The following is a 15525-nucleotide window of genomic DNA, read 5'->3' as shown; positions in this document are numbered from 1 at the left end:
GTGACAAGGGGGACACAAACCTCTGATATAGCCAGAATTCTGTCACATGAACACCTGTGCAGAATATTTAAACATCTTTTAAAAACAAAACATTTCTATCATGATGACTACAGAAAGAAATTGACCAATAAGTGGTGTCAAGGAATACTCTTTGCTGGTCTTTTCATGCTAAATGATGCAAATTCACTAACTTTTTGTGATTTGTTTACCTCTTGTCTATGCAGCTCTGAGAGCATCTTCTTGCAACGTTTCCCTGCAGGCGTGTCACCATCTAAAATTGAGGCACAACACATGTTAGTGCAAAACCATTCGGTACCAAAGTGTGCAACAGTAAAAAAAATTTACAATACCTTTTTCAGTACTTTGAGATGGTACTCTTTAGCTGGTACACCCAGGTGATTTATTAGTGCCTGCGTGGCAGCATCATCTTCCTGTGTAGCAAGCTGGCATAAAACTTTCTGTGGGAGAGTGAGCAGCACATTATGTAGCAGAGCTGGAGGGTTAAGCACATACAATGAATAAGACTAATGCAACCTAACAAAACTTCCAGATTCATTACATCAAAGCTAATTGGTTACTGGAACATGAGATGACCCTGCTGGTGTCACATCATTTGAAACACATGAGCAGAGAAAAGGTATTCCAGTAAGTGAGAATGTATGGACAGCATATGAGCAACTTCAAAAATGAGCATTCTTAGTTCCATAGGGTCTAAGGTTTTTTTTCTTCTTTTTACAAGAATTTTTTTAAAAGGGGCCCCATCATACACTGATAAACTAGACTAATAAACTTAGTCAATTCCCATCTGTGAAAAATGTTAGTCATCATAATGAAGGAACAAAGTGAGAAAAAAAAATACTTGCAGTAAATGTTAGAATGCGACAAGAGTGGCTCTCAAAACAAAGCTACAAAAATTGTTGTTGCACAAAGACGGCTGAGAAAAGTGGCTAGTTTTAATACGACAGAGAATTCAGTGGTTTCATGAATAATGTTTGAGAATTTCCTTCACAGGAATCCAGTCAAATCCAAACGCCTAAAACATTAAACTGGGGATCGAGTTATGCCTGAAACAATCCCCTCCATGAAACCACTAAGTTTACTTGCTAGAACCAGTTAGGGAGTGGGATCCAAGAGAAAGAGTCAAAGGGTCACAAAAAAATCCATACTACTAAGCAGACAAAAAAAACAAAAAAACAACACCTCTTTAAAATGACAAAGTTAACTTTACAGGAGATAAAAAGATAAAACACATTATGAGACACTGAACATTTAGAAAATGAAGTGTACAGGGAAAACCTAAACCCAAGGAAGAGGAGGGCTGCAGAGCTGTTGGTGGAACTATGTGGTTTCTTTGGCCAGCCTCTAAAGCACGCTAGCATGCTAACCCTCCACATAATCTTACAAAACAACCCCAATTACTACCATCTGAGAGCCCTAAAAACCCCTGCATATTGAGTGCATTCAAAACCAGTTGCACTCAACCCACAGTTGGTAAGGAGGTACAGTGGGCATGGGAGAATGAGACGCAAAGGAGAATGGTTTGAAGAACTATCAGACAGACTGGAATGCACTCCAACGGCTGCATTGGAAAAGGGAAAAAGGGTGTGGTCGGCACAGAAATGAGATGAAGGGCAGATGGATAGATGGATGGCAAATACTTTAGGTCAAAAGCCATCTTTCTTTCAGAGAAAAGCATCTGAGTTGGGTTTGGGGAGAGACTGCTGCCTTAAAAATGATCCCTCCATAAATCTAAAATTAAAACAGAGGATGCTGAAAAATGCAAAAGGCAAAGTCTTGGGTTGTTTTTGATGGGTGTCTGTTAACAATTACTAGGCCATGATTGAATTCTCCCAAAACCAATGGAAGATTTAAGTATAGCCCTCACATGGTCAAAACAGCCAAAACATAAAAAAGGAAGATGAAAATGAAGGGTAACAGCTTAGAAACAAAGACAGATTTAAAAAAAACAAAAACAAAACACCAATAAATGGACCTGTATTCAAACCTGATGCAATGAACGCATACAAAACAGAAGTGTGCGCTATAGGCAGGTTCTTTCTTTTATTTCTTTATTTCGTCCACAGTCTATCACAGACTAAAATGTAAAAGTTTGGCCATAATTATCATAACCAATTAAAAAAGATGTACCAATGCCAATTTCCACACCTGCTAAAATTTTAAAAACAAAAAGTGCTACAAAATGATTACAAATCAAAATGATAACATCTTAAATAGTTACTGTTAACAAACTGACACTATGAGCAACCCGAACTGTAAAGCTAAAGGACGATTTTGGCGTTGTACTCAAGTATTTTATAAATGAGTGCAACTGTAACATGAAGCCCTGATTGACAGCCATGTATGGAGAATTAGAGCCATCAAGGCAAGAATTGATAAGAGCAGACATATCTTTTTGTAAGTCTGCGACTAAAAAAATAACTATTATTGATTATTTGTCGAAAGCTGGAGAAAAATTAGGCTGAACATGTTTCTCCAAATTCTAAGCAAACTGGATGATGTCATTTGTAGGACTGCAAAGATTAGAAACAACAGAAATGAAAGAATTTGGGAGATTTCAGAACAGAATTTATACAGAAAGACAAGTTGAGATCTTTGCAAGGCATCTTTGGACTTTATCAGCATTTACAGTATCATCACCATAAAGAATAGGAAGAATATCAAGAAGGTGAAGATAATTACATCTTACATAGTCTTTTTATTTAGAAAGGTCTTTAAATGACTAAAAGAAACCCTTACAATATCTGAGTATCAGTTATGTCAGAGCTGATCAAATTTTAAATATGCTCAACATAGAAATCCATGCACTGTCAGTAGATCCAGCATTCCCAAAGTTCTCTGCAGGATGAAATGGTGATGTACTCTCCAACCCTGCTTCCTTATCTAAAGTGTTGGGGTCATGTACCTTAGTTCACTCAATGTCCTACAATTCCCCAGCTTCCTGTCTGAGGAGCAGCGGTGATCACACATGTTTTGCCAACTGTGAGCTTTGTGCATTTACATGGCTAGAACTAAAACCTTGAGGGAAAACTAACCAAGTTTTTGAGCATTTGGTCTAAGACTCATGTGACTCATGTAAAGTTTCACTGCCCACTAGAGGCCTGGCATTTGCACTACGTCATTTCTGATCTTATTTACATTATCTCAAGCACAGGCATGATATTCATTTTGCTTTTGTGTAAATGCTTTTTAATTTTTCAAATGTACAACGGTAAAACTTTTGGGTTTTGTGTGGAAATGTTGTATAAACAAGGCCTAAGAGTGCGAATCTCACCAGGTCACCTTCCTTGCTGGACTCGTTTGATTTTGATTGACCTGCTGGTTAAGTGCCAGCCCCTTATATACGGAAAGTTTCTCCACCCTCCCCGGCACTGACAGGCATCCTCCAGGCAATCCCAGCTGGAGAGCCTTTGGAGCGATTGGGGCTTTTCATGAAGTCACACCAATAGCATTCCCATAATGGGAATACTCACTCATTTTACTCAGGGAACTGGGGTTGCAGAAATGACCTTAACTTTTAGAAGTTAACCTTTTTTTTTTTTTTAACCATTATATCATATGTCAATAAAAAGACAAAGATGACAAAGAAAAAAAGGGGATGAAATGAAAGAAATAATCTCCAGATTTGCTTTTTGAAAACAGACATTTTCAAGGAGACATGACATTTAAGAATAATCAGAAAGAGGCACATTACTGGGGCAAATCTGCTTGGGAAAAAAAGCCCACCAGGAATAACAACCAATTAAAAACATATCCTGAAATTATAAAGCAGCAGATATGCCTCCCAGGTATACCTATAGTCCTCCATGCTTGAATCACTACAGATAAACATAAAAGATTACGCTCTCATACAGTCATGTCCTCTGGCCCTTCAATATTACAATCTCATGTTGTACTTATCTGTCATCTCCTAAAAGAACTCGCCATGTTACTGCACCACTGTGTGGTCCCTCTGTTAGTACAGGATGTTGAGAAACAGACCGATTGAGTTAACAACTATCTCACATGCCCTGCAGCAATGTGAGGCTGTACCCAGAATTCATCAAACCCTGTGAAAACACTCAGATGTGGAGAAGAGAGGGAGACAGGATGCTCAAGCAAACACGCAACAAGGGAAAGGCAAATGCTCTCTGTTCTACCTAAATCTGTTGCTGCTTACAGCAGCTGCAAAACAAATGCATCTGGGTAAATTCTTAAAAACCACATTGAAACAGATGCACAAACTTTCAAAATACACTATTTTCAGTTGCCATTTAGTGTCAAACACTTAGTTTGATATTAAAGCTGCAAGAAAACAATGCTAGGGAGCGAGATCAGACAGGGCTAACAGAAAACAGGCTGCAGTCTGCATTCCAGTACAGACAACCCAACGTGCAGATGGAGAGAGAGAGACAGTGACAGACCATCTCTGGCTTAAAACCATACATCTTCCCTACTCCCACCCAGATAGTCTAAGTTGTGGTGAAAAGGTATTTTATGCTTCCCACCATTAACATAATTTGTGGTTAGTGTGAGGGTCTTTGAAGGACAGGGAAGAAAAGCTACACCAAAGTGCTTTAGACCCTTCAACAAGTGCTCTAATATAGCATAAAATAAATAAATATAGGATATGCATACAAAACAGTCCCGACAGACTCTTATCTGCAAGTTCTGATACTTTAAAATAAATTAGCACCCAATTAACACAATTAAACCTGTATGAAGGAAACGTAAATCCTGACGGGCGTTTTATTTGACATTAAAAAAAACCATCAAAACACAACTTATTTTTTCGCTTGTCAACTATTTTATTAAACAGACATTTTTTTCTTCTGTAAAATTAGTTTGTTTTTTATGCTTGTTTTGAAACACCACATCTGTTTCCGTAAAAATCATCAGAAACTAATCAACTGATCAGCTATATCTTAATTATAATTAGGTCTCTAAGCAATAAAAACAACAATCTTTTCAGTATCTGATACACTCATGCATATTTTGCAACTTTATCATATACAAAACATATGTCCATGCAGAAACACACAGACAGATGCAAACACTATCACGAACACATGCACTTCACTTTCCCTCTTACAGGTCAAAGACCATCTGGCAAGTTCAAGGTTTACTTTCAAGGCATTGTTTTAATTAGCAAGACGTTTTATTAGATGTAAAATTAAACAAAGGAATACAAACACACAGTTAATCTGGGAAAAATGTGAAGGTTCCACATTGTTTATCATGAGCCATCTGTGTGAACTCTCTCAAAGTTGAATGCTGCAGAATCTTTCTTTCCTCTGTTCTCTTCCCTCCTGTGTGTGTATGCCTTGAGAACACACACTTACCAGCAACAGAAAACTCTACCATAAAGACTGATCCTTTTCTGGTGACAAGAGGCAGTGAAACAGTCACTTTTAATTAGTTGATTTTAAAATATGTTATACAGTTTGAGGCAAAAAGAGTCAGAGCAACGGAGACACAATGTACTTCATTCATCATCCATGTCCAATTGGAGGGGAAAGACAGAGAGCTGGCAAGCAAACTCCTATTAAAATTAAATCAGACAGAAATTCTCTTCAGCAGCCCAAAGGCAGTCAAAGACAGATTCTTTCAAGAGTAATTATTAAAAGAATGGTGAGTAATTGCCAAATAATCTGTATGTCAAGTCAGTCCAGAAAAATTCAGGACATAAACATTTAATTGACTCCATCTAAAAATGATGCGACTTGGCATTTGAGGAACATTCAGAAGTAATATGTTACCAATAAATAGGATGAGTTTTTGAGTTTTTGTTTCTACATTTTCAAGCTCAAGGTTTTTCTCTTTATGCTTTTTTTCCCTCTCGTTTATTTAGTTGCACTCACAGTGCATTATGTAATTCTGTTGTCTCTGCCTCAGAGAAGATAAAAAAAAAAGGGAGCTGTTGTACTTTATTCCAGTAGTATTCTGACTAACTAGTGAAACAGACATTTCATTATGACACTTCTTGGCATAATAGTTGATAACAAATTGTCATGACCTCCACATGTTGCTAGAGTGGTCAGCTGGATGGGCAGAGATCTCTCAGTAGTTAGAGATGCTCTATTAGGCTTCCCTTTTGATGTGATTGGAAATACTTGTGCTTTCACAGGATTACTGTTCAGAAGTTTGTTCACGTGCTGCACAGTCACATATAAAAGCGCTGCAAATAGTTCAAAACAAAGCAGCCAGATGTGTACTGCGATGCTGATACAGAACTAATGTAAACTGGATGCATAGCTGTTTATCCTGGTTAAAGGTGAAGGAGCGATTTACTGCATCATTGCTCAATTTAATAAGAAATATCACTACATCTAAATTAAGTATTATATCAAGTACTATATCTTAGTTCTGATTAGTATAACTATGAGACCAGACGTGCTACGGAGCGAAGGTTCATACTATGTAAAGTAAAAACAAATAATGCAAAGAAAAGCAAACTGTACAGATCCATGTTCACATGGAATACTCTGCCTGAATACATTATTAACAAAAGGTGGTAAATATCAATTTAAAGTTCTTTTTAAAAAGTATTTGATTACAGAACAGCTCTCTGAACATTATTTATGATATCACCAACATCATCCCGTGATTTATACAGTATTTTATTTATGCAACTGTCAACGTAGCTTATAGTGTATGCACAGTTATTATGGAAATAATGTTAATATAAACTAGGTCATGTGTCTGTTTTTTTTTTTCCAACTTAATTACAATTATTTATGTGATCATTATTATGTGATCATTGAAATGCTTGTGAAATATTGTGAATAGATTGTATAGCAATCTGAGTAAATGAAATTACATTAAATGATGTTACAGTTTTTAGTTTTCCCAAATCACTCACTAAACTAGTTTTTACCACTGGATAGATGAAGTAGAACTGAAGTCCTACTTAAAAAACATTATATAACAAACAAAAATCTTTTTTTGTTTGTTTAATTAATTACAATTCCCCTCTAAGAAGTATTTTTCATTTCAAGAGACTGCTTGGATTCTGATTTTTTTAAATTATTTAAATGAATTGCTCCTGATTATATATTTTAAACCCACATTTTAAAATGTTAATATATTTACATTTTTTGTTTTATTTTGCTTCAATTTAAAGTAAAGTTCTGTTCATACCTGAATCCACTGGTTGGCTTTTCTTTCTACAGCACTGCTTGGATGTTCTGAATACAGTCCTAACAAACACTGGAGGAGGGGCGCTCTGCTCGTATCTGTAAACAAAGTTCCATAACACAAACCAGTATACAATATGTCATGAGTTTAAAAAAAAAACAACAAAAAAAACCCCACTCTTTTAATGGGTTGTTTAGATATTAATGTACTCACCTCTTGCAGTGACATGAGGGTTCCAGCATAGCCGACCCAAAAGCTGGCCCAAAAAGGGAAACTTCTTCATGGTTTCTGTTGTGGAGCTCTAAAATGCAGATGAAGACAAAGGACACTGATGGAAAAAGGGATTTAATGATATGCATTTTTGAATTTGCTAATAAAACACAGAGTGTGAAATGTGCCTATTGGACAGGCCTAAAGCAGCTAATGTGGGTTTTTTTTGTTTGTTGTTGTTTTGCTTTTTTTAAATAAGCTGTAGAAAACCGAAGAAATTAATGTTTAACAATAGAGGTCATGTTATCAGAAACTACCAAAGTACATACGTAAAGAAGAAAAAAGCTTTAGGTCTGTGCTTTTAAAAAGCTTCAGACTGTTAAGGAAACAGACTTACTTGATTCATTCAAGACGATGAGATCACCATTAATGGGAAGCATAATGGTAATCGGCCAAGAGGAGTTTCGCTAAATATACCCCCACTATGGCCCATAACATCCCAAACGTTCTCTCTGACACAGTCCTCAAACGTGGTCTTCCCGTTAGTCCAACAGTCCACAATATGTGGTTTATATGTGTGATTGTGTGCTGCTGATGCAACTGAGAAGGTATGTTCATTTACCGTAGAAACTATTGCAGTGCTCTGTGACTGCTGGAATGCTCATAAGAATGTCCCATCACAAAAAGTAATAATGGCTGACGACCAGGGTACAATCAGAATCAAAGACTCTGCAATAATGAATGGGTTTGAGGCCATGTGTCTTGTTTAGATTAGAAACAGACATCTAAGACAGAAGTGACTGATTATGTACAAGTTGAGTCTAATGGGACAAGTTTATAGACAACAATAAAGGCAACGTTGAGGTAACACTTCTGTCCCTGATATTACTGAAATGCAAACAGAGTAAAGCTCACAGTGAACGGCAGTTATTGTGGTGACAACATAAATAACTAAGATGTATTATCAAAGTACTTGGACCCCTCATCCTCCTTTTCTCAGTAAAGCAGGACTCTGATCATTTCCTATGAGGAATGATGTAACGCTGCATCTGTTTCATAGCAACTATGTTAATAGAAAAGGACTATTCAAGCTGCATTGTAATTTAGTAGGTGAACAGTAACAATCATATTGAAGATAAAAATTAGCTTTTGGAGAAATATGTCATATTTTTGTTAAGAAGTTACCATTTTTGTCAGATATCTGTCATTTCAATATAAAACTCAAAGTTTTAGCAAACAGTTCTGCTCCAAGTAAAATGACTCTGTATGGACAAGAAAAAGGGCTCCTCAAAAATGCCCAGAAATATAGGCAAAAAAAAGTTTAAATATCCCTTTTTCTTCAGATTAAACAAGCCAGATAAAACAAAGTAGTAGATGTACTAGTAGACCGTTCTTCAAGCTGTTAGACACGATTATCCCAGCTGCCATGTAAAGACACTTCTCTGGTGCCATATTTATGCACATTATTTAGTCTGTTTTCTGGGCCCTCACAGATCCATAACACTGGATAGATCAATACCACTGGAAATCATGGGGGCAGTGTTGAGCAGTATAGATGACATGGGACCACCAAAAGGAACAAACCATAAAAAAGAGGAACAGGCGGAGGAAGAAGTAGAAAACCATGAAAGACAACAACTTCAAAAATTGTTGGAAGTTTTTGTTTTGTTTTTTTAAAAGGCTGTGTCAATGTGCTGGGCATGTTGGGTGGTTGTTGTTACCGTTATAGTGGTGCAATACAGCCACCAACTGAAACTGACATCAAATGCTGAAAAACCATGGCAACGTACAAAAGGCATGGAAATATGGAGTGATGTATGTTTAAAACAGACATAACTACTTGCATACACAAATAAACATAAATGGACCTTAAATCCAGTTGTAGAACAAAAGGAAAAATCTATTTCCTACACTGTAACCATTTAGTTACAGAAGGCAGCACGAAGATAGAAACCATCCTCCACTGTTCTCACCAAGTATGAACTTGGAAATTAACAATGGGAGTTCTCGTCTTGGGCCATAAGCCACAGGAAAGTTTTAAAGTCATCAAAGGATGCAAAATGCTGCCAAGAAGCAGGCTATCCTCAGCTGGTCTTTTATGAGCCCACTGCCGGTAAAAAAGGATTTCAACCCAATTAGGCTATACCATTCTGTTGCTTTGTATCTTCCTTTGTACCTGCTAAATCCTTTTACATACTGACACCTCTGCATGACGTACACCCAGAGACATGCTAGCAGAAATAAGAGCAGACAGAGAAAAATAACAACCAGTCAATACTTGATCTATGAAAATATACTGGTAATTATCACATTTGGGCAGACACTGAGAATGACTAATAATTACCAAAGTATTACAGTAAAACATATGGAGTATGGAGGCGAGGCCATGAATTAAGGGTAACATCATGATGATTCCCACAAAGAAAATGTGTTTAGGGAAAAGAAAGATTATTAGAAGCAGCAGGATTAAGTTTTGATTAGAATGAGTTGGAGAGAGGACGTATGACCTGAGGAATACTGAAATCTCACACTACTGCAGCCCTTGTGTCCTCGGCCGCTTTCCCAGATTTGCCGGGCTTGATATAGGGATACATTAGGTTAGCGCTCAAGGTCCCGATGCGGTTATTACCTGACTAACTCAACATTGCAGTGCTGCCAACCAGACATACGCAGACTCTGCACTGCACAGAGAAGTTTCTGTTAGAAGAATCCTACCGCTGCTCTACTCGACATTTAAACTCTGGCTCAAACAGCATGAGAGTGCATGTTTGAGGCATTTGTAATAGGCTGCGTTAATTAATTAATTTAGTGTACCATTGATTTGATGGCTGCTGCTAATCCTAACACGCAAGTGTTGGTATTTATTTGATTAAGTAAGAATCTAGTGTGCTAAACTTGAAAAAAAAAAAAAAACAGTCTTGAGCGTCCAAAGGACATTAAATTAAAATGTATGGGGACCTGTGAAACACAGCACAGGAACAGGACATCCACATTTAATCATTTCAAAGATCTCAAAACAAAAACTTTGAGAATATGAGCTTTAGTTATCAGCAAATCTGCTTACCATATTGTTGATGTACACAAAGAGCTGCTGGAGGAAATCACCCAGTGTGTTCAAGTGAAGGCAGGTGTCTTTCTGAGCATCTGGACTGTCAGCCTGGCCCCACGCCACTGATTTGTCCAGCCAGAACTGCATCTCCTGGAGATTCAGCAGGACATTCGGCTCTGCTGTATGTTGGACCTGGCTCACTGGCTCCAACTCAGTCATTTGGCTTCTTGTCCAGGCAAATTTACTTAGTGGTTGAGAGAAGTCCTAGGAAAGCGAAACAAATCCAAGACTTAAGAAAAAAAAATTGAATTATTTTTTTAAAGAGAAAATCAGAAATTAATTATTGGAAGAGAACCATGTGAGATCCCTTTACTAACACATTAAGTATTGGCATAACTTATACACAAAAACACACATACATGCACAGAAGCATGAGTCATGATTAATATCGGTCATCGTCAAATGTTTCACAGAAAAAAAATCTAAATGGGGCTTATAAAGGTTTAGAGAAAAGAGGACTTGCTTGACCAGCGAAATAAACTGAATGCTTTTAGGTGAGTAACTGGGAAAGTCTATTTGTTTACTGTAGCCTTAAGAAAAAAACCAAAAGGCACCATTTTACCATATAATAGCAACTTTAAAGTGGCACTATTATGTGCATTTCAGGCTAATTTATTTTTATTTCTGAGACCAGAAGGACTGGGATTGATTGAGTTATTGTCACAAATCACTTTATTTACTTCAGACCGACCCTCTCCGTAGGCTGTCAGATCAGCCTGTGGGCAAAACGAGTGGATTGAGACTCTTCTGCATTAAGCCCCGCCTCCCGCCACTGCACTACATCGGGAGCGCGCACCGCACCTGCTTTCACCGTCATTGTAACTCATAAACAGAAGGATTAGGCTGATATGAACTCAATAAAAAACAAAATACAATGTCAACACATAGCATACAGCCCTATATGTTGGAACCTGAATCAGACCCTGAAAATGAAGTGGAAAACAGCAACCCACAGCAACGAATGCAGCAGGATGTCTCTCTTTGGTAAACTCACCAGCCATCGTTGGAAATAACTTTATCTCACGTTTTCCACCTGCCTGATGTATTTGTACATGCCCTTGTTAACCAGTAGAAGGTAACCAATCACCGAACCTTATCGCCCGGGACGTCACAAGGATTTCCAAGTAGAAATAAACTCTCTAAAATGACGCGTTTTTCGTCGCCATGGAAACCAAACAGAGAGAGTGCTGGAACTCAAACTCAAATATGTGTTTAGGTGATCAAAAACAGTGTCGTTCACATGTCTGATGAGGATTCAACACAGTTAACACTGTAGAAAGCTCAGAAAACTTGAAATACCATAATAGGACCCCTTTAAATCACTAATGAGGAAAACCAATAATCCCTTCTAAGTGAGGACACAGTACATAGCTTTATATACAGTATATAACAGTTAAAATTGAACATATTACATATGCAAAACATAAATTAAGCAATAAAAGTTTGATTTGAACAAGAAATGGCAGCACAGTGGCCTCACAGCAAAAAGTTCACTGGTTCAGGCCTCAGCTGGGAGAGGTTTGAACAGTAGCCTTTCTGTGTGGAGTTTGCATGTTCTCTGTGAATGTGTGGGTTCTCTCCGGCTTTCTAACACCCACAAGACATGCGTGTTAGGTTAATTGCTATGGTTAGTTAACTGCTTCTCACATGTAAGTCGCTTTGGATTAAAGTTTCTGCCAAATTACAGTAGAAGAGAATAGAAATGGTCAAATAAGTAATATAAATAATGTAACAAATATAACTGGATATATTACTGTCAGATTATGAACATCAGCCTGCTCATATAATTGCTGAGTAGCACTTTAGTATTTAAACATGCAACCAACATCACCCACAACTTCCTATGAGAGCATAGGTGGTTAATGTAATAATAAGTGGAATTAATAAGAAGAAAATAAAATGAGGCAAACTGTGCTAATCTGGTGATTCTAACATCTTATTACCACAATTTAATGATCAAACTCCAAAGCTCCAGGCAAACAAGCACTCTCCCACACATTCATGAAGGCCTACTGAGAAATAAACAGTACATTCTTTAACTTTTATGAAGATGAAGAGAAAACGTGGGGGGCAGATCCCAAGAGGGTGTGTGGGTGTGTGTGTGTGTGTGTTTCATGTCCGTATATAGACTGAGAATGGTATGTGTGCATTTGCTGCTTTTTGCCATAATGACAGGTCTGTGTGGGACACCACAGGGTTGTATTTTATGATCACCTCGTTACACACGATTTGTTTAATGTCTTGCCATCATCTCTGCTGGAAAGCCCCTATGGCACACTGATGTGAATATACAAATACTCATTTTCAGGAAGGAAAATAGCCAAACAAAATTAGGAACAAACACCTCTTGTTGACTTGCCTCTTAGGGGCTTGATTTTCAAAAAAGTAGAGTTTTGCTTTTAAGAAAAAAAAATACTAAAGCATCCACAACAAACAAAGTAAAGCATTAATAAAAAATTTCTGTCCCACATGTACAAACCTAGACATATGTAAATTGGGGTTGGTTACAAAAAGTTGTTGATGAAATGTATGTCATACAGCCAGAAAAATATGCACGTCAGCAGTCCTGCTCTTAGCTGAATATATTTTGGAGCAAGAACGAGATGTGACTGGCCAAATATTATCTTTTTCAAGATTTACTAAACTAAGCTTGTGGACTTTGGGTTTCACTGAGTTTGCTGTTTTAGTTATAAGATTGTTGACATTATTTCAGGATAATTAAATCAGTGAAACATCACTTTCTGCAAATTCACTTATGCACGTTTTTAGGGTTAGGGTTACTGTATTAACAAGGATGTGGATTAAAGGCAGAGTCAGTTATGTTAATTTTTTAACCCTTATTCAAAATCCAGCAAATATCTTGCTATGATCTGCAAGCTATCAATTCTAGGGTTTTCCTATGAAGAATTTTCAAGAGACTGTTCGAAGCTAATTTCTGGCAATTCTATTCTAGCAAAACAACAATACGTTCAAGCAAGGACAGACTCCAGGGCTTGTCAAAACCCTTCACCTCATAATTATCTCGAGTTTGTAGCATTGGACACCTAAGTTTGTGCAGCTATTTTAGGAGGACTCAAGACTGACTCATGTCCTCAAGGGCCCATCCAGGTAGTAATCACAAAAGCAGAAAATCAAAGATGTCAATAACAACTTCTGTGAAGAAAGCTGGTATTTACACCTGCATCTATTGTGGGCTATCAGCCCATAGTTTTCTAAGCTTGTTATAGGAGCTCTAGTGTTTGTTGGTTTTGATTATTCTGATTTACCATCTATTTGCAGCAAAACTTCGCAATGCGGCACATGTGCATAGGTAGTTGTGTTTTCTGTCGCTGACCTTTGATTTTGTTCCACTCTGCACCTTTAAAAAGAAAAACATGTCATATTTGGGAAACTTGAGAAATTAAAATCACTTTGATTATTTTTAAATCCTATGATAAATCCCAATCTTATCACAACAGCTGCCTTACTCAACTAGAACTACTAAAGTTGCCTTAATAATAAAAACTATCATAAAACGCATAAAGGAAAATATGGACAAATGAAGGAAGTATCAAGAAGACGAGTTCCCCAGAATTATGAATTACTTTCCATTATGCTGTGCAGTGGCTATATTGCACCACTGGGTGTCAGTATTTTTCACCCTGTAGTTTCACATGGTTAAAACTTGCCAGTGCAAAATAAAGAAGCAATAGACTCTCAAACTACCACTGTTGTATGTCAGTCTATGTTAAACTGTGTCACAACTCTGTGAGTGAACTTTTAAACAAATATCGATCTTTCTTTGTCTGACGCTAGTATCGTCTTGGTAGTTAGCTTGTTAGCACCTTAACCACTCGGCAATCCTAACAAAATGTTAGCTAGAGATATTTCAGACATGAACTTACGTTTAAATAAGATGCTTTACTATGAAACTGCCACACCAATGAAGCAAAATTAGGTTGCAGTTATTTAGTCTCTGAGTCCTGAGATACAATCTGTCCTTTCCGCCATGTAAACAAACTGAACTTCCCTCTTCCAACGGTTCCTTGCATTAGGAAAGCGCATTGGTTGAAATCCACGTCGCAGGCAAACGTCAGCCCTGCACGGCCTTCTGGGAAACTGAGTCATCTGGATGAACAGGGAGTGCGGACTAAAAAACACACTTTTTAAGACAGCGTATGATAACGTTGTCTTTCTCCGAGGACCGAGGAAGTTCCTCGGTTGTAGAACATGCAAAGACAAAGTGCAAGACAATAAAATTTATCTGGGAAAAGTGTTTATATCTATTTAAATAATGCACTCATATACTTCTTAGAAATGTTTTGCAATTAATCAAAGGAGACATTTCAACATTTGAGATATTTTAAATGTCAGATAATGATAGTTTTGGAACTTCACAGAGACATGCACATCTTGTGAGCATGTATGTGTGTCTGCATATGTACGTGTGGCCAGGTAACTATACTCCTGTCCAGGTGAATACTGCTGAAAATAAAAGTGCATTTCATGGTATGTTCCATGTGAACATTTAGACTCTACCATTAGGCATTGCAATCTCCTAGATAGAGAATGTGTTTAAAGTGGTAACATGAGTCTAGACTAGACCTCAGAAAATCTGTGGTGAAGGCCTTGCTTCCCATATAGCACTGGAATAAAACTGAAATTGTGAGTGCAGATATCTGTGAGATGCAAAAACCTTTCTTTCTTTCTTTTTTTAAATGAAGTCATTTAAATGATAAGTTACTGTAATAATTCACCTGTGACCCTGAATTGGATTAGGCTGTTAGGAAAATGAATGAATGTAATAATTCACAATCAGAAAAGTTATTTCTAACTGTATGTACTAAATCATTGTAATGGTGGAGTACCATTGAATGGAATATGCACATTGATGTCAAGAGTCAACAGCAGTTCAAACCACTAAGGTGGCAGTGGTTAACTGCCACCTCTACCCTGGTATCCTGCCTGGGCCAGCATATAGGTCAGCCAGGGCTACATCACTCCACATGTGTGTGCTGTGCTGTGCTGTGCTGTGTGTGTGTGTGTGTGTGTGTGTGTGTGTGTGTGTGTGTGTGTGTGTGTGTGTGTGTGTG

General features: G+C 37.5%; 1 protein-coding gene across 1 annotated transcript in view; it reads right to left on the bottom strand.

Annotated features, from left to right (window-relative positions):
- The window catches only part of fancc (FA complementation group C), a gene marked incomplete at its 3' end in the record, with an annotated part of 42079 nt that extends 27638 nt beyond the window's left edge, over positions 1–14441 (bottom strand). Inside the window, exons 1-8 of the mRNA XM_079251633.1 lie at positions 14338–14441; positions 13720–13811; positions 10409–10657; positions 7348–7435; positions 7138–7232; positions 351–458; positions 210–271; positions 1–54 (exon numbers count right to left, since the gene is read on the bottom strand). The exon at positions 1–54 is cut by the window's left edge and continues 111 nt beyond it. Of these exons, the coding sequence (XP_079107759.1) occupies positions 1–54; positions 210–271; positions 351–458; positions 7138–7232; positions 7348–7435; positions 10409–10657; positions 13720–13722 (659 nt within the window). The 5' untranslated portion in view covers positions 13723–13811; positions 14338–14441. The remainder of the gene's footprint in view (positions 55–209; positions 272–350; positions 459–7137; positions 7233–7347; positions 7436–10408; positions 10658–13719; positions 13812–14337) is intronic.
- Between the last annotated feature and the right edge of the window lie 1084 nt (positions 14442–15525).

Source organism: Telmatherina bonti (genome assembly GCF_933228915.1).
Source record: "Telmatherina bonti genome assembly, chromosome: 13".
Classification (NCBI taxonomy): domain Eukaryota; kingdom Metazoa; phylum Chordata; class Actinopteri; order Atheriniformes; family Telmatherinidae; genus Telmatherina; species Telmatherina bonti.
Note: the sequence above shows the minus strand (reverse complement) of the source record. Positions and strands in the feature narration are given on the sequence as shown.